At 42.9% G+C, this 9,616-nt stretch overlaps 1 protein-coding gene across 2 annotated transcripts in view; it reads left to right on the top strand.

Annotated features, from left to right (window-relative positions):
* Adam2 (ADAM metallopeptidase domain 2) overlaps positions 1–9,616 on the top strand; it is a 50,766-nt gene that overhangs the window by 3,740 nt on the left and 37,410 nt on the right. For both annotated transcript variants that reach the window (XM_021181627.1, XM_021181629.1), the window contains exons 3-6: positions 818–873; positions 1,875–1,953; positions 6,873–6,949; positions 7,474–7,642. In XM_021181627.1, the coding sequence (XP_021037286.1) occupies positions 818–873; positions 1,875–1,953; positions 6,873–6,949; positions 7,474–7,642 (381 nt within the window). The remainder of the gene's footprint in view (positions 1–817; positions 874–1,874; positions 1,954–6,872; positions 6,950–7,473; positions 7,643–9,616) is intronic.

Genomic DNA, 9,616 nt, shown 5'->3' with positions numbered 1-9,616 from the left:
AAAAAAAAAAAAAAAAAGAAAGAAAGAAAGAGTTGGGGAGGAAGGGGGAAAAACATCATTATTTACAGATGAGACAAACATCTATAACATGTCAGATCAAAAACCCAGCAGTAAAAATTGTATAAGCATGATCAATTTTTTTTAAAAAAATGCACTGTGTTTTTAGTTTGACAAAGAAAAATGTATAAAGCAGACTCCCCTCACCCCAAAAAAGGGCTTTAACTTACATGAATAATAAACAATCTAATTGTGAGAAAATCTCACGAATGTGTAATCTTTTAACTGAAGACAAGGAAGTGGAATATACCAAGCTCTCCTATCAATTACACACTGGTGGGTTAAATGGCACCCAGTCTCTGCTGACCGGTAACTCCAGGGAGCGTCTCTAAATCATCACACTTGGTATAGTAGTTGGTGAGTTCCCAATGAATCCACACCATAAGCAAACTTCATAGAACCCACAAACACCGCACACCGAGCTCTCGGCCTCCTGCTCTCAGGTATGCGGAGTTTCTATGAAGCATGAGTTTTATACTGACCTCAGTCTTTAGCAAGCTAACACAGTTACCAGATTAAAATATAACCCATTCTTTAGACGGTCTATCTGCTTGGGTAAATTAACAGATAATAAATTACACCACATTTCATTAAAACAAGTGAACATCAAACTCTACATTTTCTCTTTTCTTTCTTTTTTTTTTTTTTTGTATTATGATTTGGGAGATGTGGCATTCATATAAAAAAGTTGTCCTTTATGACCCCCTCATCCCATTTTCCATTTTTTAAAAAATAAAATATGTATATATTCTGCTTCCAGGTGACCTACAATCTCAAAATCGAAGGGAAAACATACACCTTGGACCTAATGCAAAAGTAGGTGACTGTCGCATCTTGAAACACCTTGCTCTCACCTGTCACTAGTGCTAGTAATTACCTGCAACACAATGATTTTATGTCCAGGAGTTTTCCAGTTATGGGCTGCTCATCTTGTCCCCTTGTTTTCTTCTCAGAGACAATCTTTCTGTGTAGCCAAGGCTGGCCTAGTACTCATTAACTTCTCCCCCAACCCCGGCCTCCGTCTCCCCACTGGTGGGGTCTCAGACTCATGCCGCCTCTCCTTGATTTGTGCTTCACCCTTCTCCACCTCTGTGTTTAAAAGACTATGAAGTCTCTGAAACAAATCCTTTTTCCCCCAACATGAGAAATTTCCCCTGATGCTACATTTTTATTTAACTGTTGTTACTCCTCCTCCTAAGATGTGGGCTTTGGCTCTACCTTCCCTTGTGTGTACCCACTGTTCTGAACTCTGCTCTGTGAGTGTTACCTCCTGTGACCCTTTCCTACCTCTCTCTGGGACACGGAGTCCCCTCTTGGAAATGATTTGTTTCCCACGATCCTCTCCCGCATGTCTTTGAGACATGGAGGCTTTGGGAATGACTTGGTGACTGCTTCTGCCTGATCCTTCTGGGTCTTCCCATGGGGCCCAGCATTTATACTCATCCTTCATTCCAGTGTCTTAGCGATACAGGGGCCGCTAGGGATTCAGTTCTCAACTGCCTGTTGGATAGTTTAGGTTGTTATGGATTTGTGTCAAACATGGCCTGGAAGGGGAAGCTTCCTTCTGTCCAGAGTCTGTGTGTAGCGGGCATTTCCATCTATTTGGTTGCCAATAGGAAGACGCCATCGTTTGAGTGGCTTGCAAACAATAGCTTTCACCATTTGTGGGAAACTTAACAGAGGTAAAAGATCCAGACACTGAAAAATCTTTTTCTGCAAACTTACCTAGAGATAATAATGTCTGATAATAAACTTTTACAAGTTAAACCTGTGGGAAGCAATTTTCTTTGAAGTGCATTTTCTTTTGGCTTTTGCAGACCGTTCTTGCCTCCCAACTTTAGAGTCTACAGTTATGACAACACAGGAATCATGAAGTCTCTTGAGCAGAAGTTTCAGGTATGCGTTCCATCTCTCTCTGCCTGGGTGGTATGGTCCTAGGGTGCAAAGATGTCCTCCTTGGTTCTGACATGAACTTAATCATTTCCTTTTGATGATACGTGCTTAGCCCGTTAAACAGGTGATTAAACCAAACCAGACTACAGTGTTTCCAAGCTATTGGTTTCCCAATGGTGCGTACGTGTGAGTGTGTAAAAGGCCCAGATTTGCATCAGGGAAGATCTATCTGGGAAGACAAGGGAACCCTGAGCTGTTCTCTGAAGTTCACTCAAGGACCAAATGAGAACACATAAACTTTCACGGACATCTAGAAAACTATTACATGTTTTGCACATTTGAAACACTTGGAGCTTTGTTTAGCGATATCTACATTGGGAGTGGGGGTGGGGAGCAACTGAAACATAGGTGGAAGTGCAGAACTACCCCACGTCTGAAGGGCACTTTACTATTGTCATTGCCCTGCCCTGAGATTGCTGCCTCCTCTCTCTCCTTCCTCTCCCTCCTTCTCTTCCTTTCTTCTCCTTTGCATTTTCAATTGCTAGATAGTGATGTCATCACTTCTAGAGGCTAAGATTTTAACAAAACTAATAATAGACATGGTCCTTGTGCCTTGATTTCTTTTCCTGCTGCTGTGCTAAAAGTACTCTGGAAAAGGCCACTTAAGGGAGAACAGGTGTGTTCTGCCTCGTAGCTGGTGAGCCAGAACACACCTCTTCTTCATGGCGATGAAGCTGGAGCTTGAAGCAGCTGTTCACATCATACCCATGGTTAGAAACAGAGAATGTTGGGTCCCTTTCTTCTTATAAAGCCCTGCATCCCAGGCAGGGAGTATCACTAACCCACAGTGGATAGGTTTTCCCAATTCAATTAACAAAATCATGATAATTCCCCAACAGGCATTCCCAGAGACCCACCTCCTGGGCTCTGTCAATTATCCCAGGTGATTGTAGATTCTGTCAAATTGACCATTAACACTATCACACCTTATCATAACTGTTGTTCAACAACGACAACAAAAAGTAGACACATGAGTTAATATTGATAAATAAAAAATGCATATTGTCCAATGGTGCTGTAGTGTTAAAAAGAAATATTTACATGTGTGTTTATGTATGTATGACAGACAAAACAGTAAAAGGTGAAAGATTTATATGATATGAAGCCCCTTGGTCCCTCTGGCCACACCAGGGCAGATTCTGTTCCTTGCTGGTCGCTGTCTTGTCTTAACAGTGTTCCAGGGCACATACCATTCTATAGCTTCCTCCAATCCAGTGTGTCTGTCTTAGAAGGACAGCTGCACACGTCAAGGTTCCATGTCTGTTGTGACCCAGAACACCCCTCCTATCCATCTGCGTCCCACCAGTACAGGGGAATGCCAGGGCCCCAGTACAGGGGAATGCCAGGGCCAAGAAGTGGGAGTGGGTGAGTAGGGGAGCAGGGCGGGGGGAGGATATAGGGAACTTTTGGGATAGCATTTGAAATTTGAAATGTATATAAAGAAAATATCTAATAATAAAAAAATTAAGTCTTAAAAAAAGAAATAAACAGTAAGAACAACAAAAATCTTATGAAGCAAAAGCCTACGTGGTTACACATATGCATAACCTCAGAATTCAGGATGCTGCGGCTGAAGGGTTGGGAGTTCAAGGGCATCCAGGATACAGCGAGTATGAGGCTACTTGTATACTTGGTTAGACTCTGCCTTCTTGGCTCCAAAGTGCAACTTTAAGAAAAGGCTAAGAAAAGAACGCTTTACTTAAAGCACACTGAGCTCTTCGCATAGATAACCTGGGTTTCTGCCCTTCTCTGAAACCTGTTTCTAGACTAAGGAAACTCAAATCCAAGTAGGTAAAAAATAAAAAATAAAAAAAGTTTACAGAATTGTTTTCATGATTTTCAAAAACTGTATTCATTCCTAAAATCATACTATCCTGGAGATAAGGACATAAGTCAAAGAACGAATCAGCCTTGTAGACAACCATGCTCCATCTCTTGATATGAGCACACTGGGGACTGGGGGCTCCACAGATGCATTTTCAGGGGGTCCAAGCACGAAGCTTCCAGAAAAATGGGGAGATTTTATTAAAAAGCCCCCTCCCAAAGCATTTTGTGCTGTTTCTTTATATAGCTTGCAATATTTTGTCTGAAAATAGACATTTTGCATAGTGTCCTGTACGTAGTCTGAGCTTTGTCTTCTCCACCCCTTGGCACTTGTGACTCTTACTACTTTTATTGTCAGAAAGCTGCCTGGCAACGTCGGTCCTCTCTCCTGCCCACCATGTATGTGTTAAGTCTGCGATGTCATCTCATAGGAAGATAAAGGTTAAGGTTATGCCCATGGTCAGCCTGGGCGGCAACGGTTCTTTGCTTTGTGCTTTCCCTCTGGCCACACCAGGGCAGATTCTGTTCCTTGCTGGTTGCTGCCTTGTCTTAACAGTGTTCCAGGGCACATACCATTCTATAGCTTCCTTCAATCCAGTGTGTCTGTCTTGGAAGGACAGCTGCACATGTCAAGGTTCCATGTCTGTTGTGACCCAGAACACCCCTCCTACCCATCTGCATCCCACCCGTCCTTCCCAGGCTAGTCAGCTACTTGGAGGTTGAACATTGAGAAAATTCACGAATCTAGCATAGCCCTCTCCCTACAACCTGAACCTTTCTGCCTGTTTTGAATGTGCCTACAGGCACAAACTTCTCCTTGAACTCTTGCACATAAGGTCTCAGAAAGACTGGCTATCCTCTGCCTGGCAGCCTACTTCTCTCCAGGCATCTCCAGACATCTGAGTCAGCCCTGGAAATCAGGAAGCACACCCTGCCAGCATCGATGTCCACACTGAGGGAGATCCACCATGCTCATCTTTGCTCTTGGGGTTCATCTTTAGGGCTCACTCTTGGTCTTTACTAAAAGCTGGCGCCAATGAAAGGGTTTTCTGAAGCAGGCGCTGGACCAGTTTCTTTGAATTTTTTTTCAGTGAGAGTTGGACAGATACACATGCCAGTGCTGACCTTGACTTCTGATTACATGAGGCAAGCCCAAATGTGGATGCTTCAGATGATGCAGGGGGGAGAGGGAGAGGGGAATGACATCAATCTCTGCTGTCACTTGTCACTGAGTTAGACAGTCGCCAGTTTCCCAGCATCCCTTCCTTCTCCCCACAGGTTTTCCTGTGACCCCACCTTCCTATGCTCTTCTCGAGTCTCCTTCCACTTTGTTTCCTCCCCTGCAGAGCAAGGCCTGGTTGGCAATTCCCACTGGGATGATTTGGAAGGGTTTCTTCAGTGAAACCTACCTGGTGTATTCCTCTAAAGTAGTCTATTCTTTCTTAATTATCTTTTTATGCTCAGCAGTCCTACTCGTGCACACATGCACACACACACACACACACACAATGTGGACTTTTTTTGGAGACAGGATCTTACTATTATAGCCTTGGCTAGCCTAGAACTTTCTATGTAGACTGGGTTAGCCTTAAACTCACAGACATCTACCTGCTTCTGTCTCCTGATGGCTGGAATTAAAGGTATGCACCATCACACCTGCTAATATTTTTAATCAAATATTGGCCATGTTTAATGATGTAATCAAAACACTTGAGAATCTTGAAGAGTTTTCAGTCTTGAGCTTGGAACCATAGCTCAGTGGTAGATTTCTTGCTTAGCCTAAAGCATGAGGTCTCAGGTTCAAATCCCAGCACTGTAAGAAATCAACTTCAAGCATCTCCAATCTTGTTCTAGTTACTGGTCTGGAGCCAGCATCTAGCTTGCCAGCCTTACAGATCTTAGCTTCTGCCAGATCCTCTTGTTACCCACAGATGATTGTCACTACCCTGGAGAGATCACTGTTTAGTGCCACAAAGCCAAAGACAGACCCCAGGCTGAGTTTCACCTGAACAGTTTATCCAACAGCCAGAGGAGACAACTGGGAACCTTACAAATATTCAGCTCATCTCCTTGGGGAAAGTCACACAGTATTTACACAGCCTGGGACCCGGGCACCGCCTCTCTGCCTCCTTTATGGTCAGTGCTTTCTGTTAGGGCTGGTGCTGGTGGCTGAGTCACTTAGTATGGAAACTCCACAAAGACTAGATATTGTCATGTGATCAGGCTGGCAGCCATCTTGGATCCAGGTGGATTCTGCTCACCCTCCCCTGAAGAAGAATTTCCATTCTATAAGCATCCTATCCTCAAAGACAGACAAGATGAGAGTAATGTTAATACTCCCCCCCCCAGGGGTTGGGGTGGGTGGGTGGAGGCAGCCACTGAAAAAAACTTGGCTCTCTCTGCCATGCCACATCCTCAGCTCAAGGGCAGATACAGGAATTCCACCTGAGCATGTGTCTTGGGACCTCCTTCTGTGTCTCCATCTCTTCCAAGGCTAGCATCTCATTTCCAAAGCCTTGGAAACCCTGGCCACCTCCCGGAACCCGAAAGCTCCCTTGCCTGGGAGATAGGGTGGGGGAGCCCTTGCAGCAGAGTCTTGAAAAGCCACATAATGGAGATGCTCAGAGAATGTAATGGCCCTGTTTCTAGGGTTATTGTTGCTTCGTGAGAGGGCTCTATGCAAGCCAATCCAGCAACATACTCAAAATACTCTTGAAAAATAATTTCTCATTTTGATTAATTTTGCTTTTCTAACATGCATAGTGAAACCCTTTCGCAGAGAGAGAGAGAGAGAGACAGAGAGGCAGAGAAACGGAGAGATGGAAACAGACAGACAGAGACAGGAAAACCATATGAAAATATGACCATAAGAACACTTTTGAAAATTGTATGCCACTCTACTCACTGATTTACTTATGGATTTACGTAGAAAACAACTGGTATTTGATACACACGCAACATAGTTGACAATTTTAAGTATTTGATAACATTATCTTTACCACAAGAGATATATTGTGCATTTTATTTTTGTGTTTCAGAATATCTGCTACTTCCAAGGATACATTGAAGGTTATCCAAATTCTATGGTGATTGTTAGCACATGTACTGGACTCAGGTTGTAATACATAATTGTATATAAAATGGTGTTTTTTAAAAAAAAATAGTGTGTGTATGTGTGTAAGTGTGTAAAATGCAAAATAGATTATAAACAGAAATTATTTTAAATGATAGATTCTGTCCTCATAAATAATTTAAGTTATTCTTAAATTTGGAGTTGGTAAAAGATTCTCAGCATTTGTTTGTTGTTTCTATGTGTGCATGGGTGTGGCTGCATGGGTGCTGGATTAGTACAGTGCAGAAACGGGTGGCTGCTGCAGTTGCTGTGGAGCTGGGAACCAAACCCTGGTCTCCTGCATGAGCAGGGAGTGGTCTTATCCACTCAGCCATTTCTCTAGCCCCAGAAAGGTCATAAAGTATCAATCACATCACTATTGTGTGGCTCTCCAGTATCTCAGTAGGAGTTAATGACCTTACGAAAAATGCCCTCGTTACCTGACAATTAACTGACACTTTCACCCGAGTTCTCTCAATTATAACTAGTATTTTCTTGTCGTTATTGTTCCGGTTTGACTTTGTCAGGGGTTTTCTCCAATTTGGAAACGTTAGCTATGGAATTGAACCTCTGGAATCTTCCAGTGGTTTTGAACACGTGATCTACCAAGTGGAACCTAAGAAAGGAGACACATTACTCTACGCCGAGAAGGATATCGAGTTAAGAGACGTGCAGTATAAGATACGAAGTATCAAGGTAGTGGATTAATTAGGTGGTACCAAGTAACTTTCTGATAAATTATTTATTTACATATCCCCCCCCCAACACACACACAGATACCACAGGGATGTGTCCATCAGAAAGCTCCTTGGGCACAATCTTTGAAACTTGTTGTGTAAGTTTTCCTACTATGTAATCTCTTCCTTAAAATTGTTTGTGGTGCCCTCTTTTTGTTTCTGAAGTTATTAATTTATGAAACATTCACTTGTAAGTAATTATGTTTACTCTTTGCCAATTCCATACATGTATATGATAGATGTTGATCGTGTCCACCCATCCCCCTGCCTCATCCCATTCCCGCTTCATCTGCAGCCCCTCCTTCTCCCATCCTGTTCCTGCCTGCTTTCATGGCTTGTCTTTTTTTGTTTTGTTTTATTGTTTTTTATTTTCTTCTTTTGTTAGTCACTGAATTATATTATATTAGATTGACCTGCGTGTGTACAGGCTTATTTTAAAGCTGCAGATGTCACAGTGTAACTGTTTTGGTTTCTTTTTTTTTTTTTCAAACTGTGTTGTTCCTTTTAAAAAAAATAGATATTTTCTTTATTTACATTTCAAATGTTATCCCCTTTTCCAGTTTCTCCCCACTTCCTGGAAACCCCCTATCCCATCCTCCCTCCCCTTGCTTCTATGAAGGTGTTCCTCTACCCACCCACTCACTCCCACCACCCTGCCCTCAATTCCCCTACACTGGGGCTTTATCCAGTCTTCATAGGACCAAGGACCTCTCCTCCCATTGATGCCTGACAAGGTCATCCTCTGCTACATAAGCAGCTGGAGCCATGTGTACTCCTTGGTTGGTGGCTTAGTTCCTGGGAGCTCTGGGGGATCTGGTTGGTTAATATTGTTCTTCCTCTGGGGTTGCAAACTGATTCAACTCCTTCAGTCCTTTCTCTAACTCCTCCATTGGGGACTCCACGCTCAATCCAATGGTTGGCTGTGAGCATCCGCCTCTGTATTGGTGAGGCTCTGGCAGGAGCTGCCTCTCAGGAGACAGCTATATCAGGCTCCTTTTAGCAAGCATTTCTTGGCATCCACAATAGTGTCNGGNTTTGGAGACTGTATATGGGATGGATCCCCAGGTGGAACAGTCTCTGGATGGCCTTTCCTTCAGTCTCTGTTCTACACTTTGTCTCCATATTTGCTCTCATATTTCATTCCCCTTTCTAAGAAGGACGGAAGCACCCACATGTTGGTCTTCCTCCTTCTTGAGCTTCATGTGGTCTGTGAGTTCTATCTTGGGTATTTGGAGCTTTTGGGCTAATATTCACTTATCAGTGAATACATACTGTGTGTGTTCTTTTGTGATTGCATCACCTGACTCAGGATGATATTTTCTAGTTCCATCCATTTGCCTAAGAATTTCATGAATTCATCGTTTTTAATAGCTGAGTACTACTCCATTGTGTAAATGTAACACATTTCCTGTATCCATTCCTCTGTTGAAGGACATCTGAGTTCTTTCCAGCTTCTGGCTATTATAAATAAGGCTGCTATGAATATAGTGGAGCATGTGTTCTTGTTATATGTTGGAGAATCTTTTGGGTATATGCCCAGGAATGTTATAGCTGGGTCCTCAGGTAATACTATATCCAATTTTCTGAGGGGACTGCCAGACTGATTTCCAGAGTGGTTGTACAAGCTTGCAATCCCACCAACAATGAAGGAGTGTTCTTCTTTCTCTACATCCTTGCCAGCATCTGCTGTCACCCGAGTTCTGATCTTAGCCTTTCTGACAGGTGTGAGGTGGAATCTCAGGGTTGTTTTGATTTGCATTTCCCTGATGACAAGGATGTTGAACATTTCTTTAGGTGCTTCTTGGCCATTTGATATTCCTCAGTTGAAGATTCTTTGTTTAGCTCTGTACCCCATTTTTAATGGGGTTATTTGATTTTCTGGAGTCGACCTTCTTGAGTTCTTTATATATATTGGATATTAGTCCCCTATCTG

Source organism: Mus caroli, chromosome 14 (genome assembly GCF_900094665.2).
Source record: "Mus caroli chromosome 14, CAROLI_EIJ_v1.1, whole genome shotgun sequence".
Taxonomy (NCBI): domain Eukaryota; kingdom Metazoa; phylum Chordata; class Mammalia; order Rodentia; family Muridae; genus Mus; species Mus caroli.
This window is presented reverse-complemented; position numbering and strand designations above follow the sequence as displayed.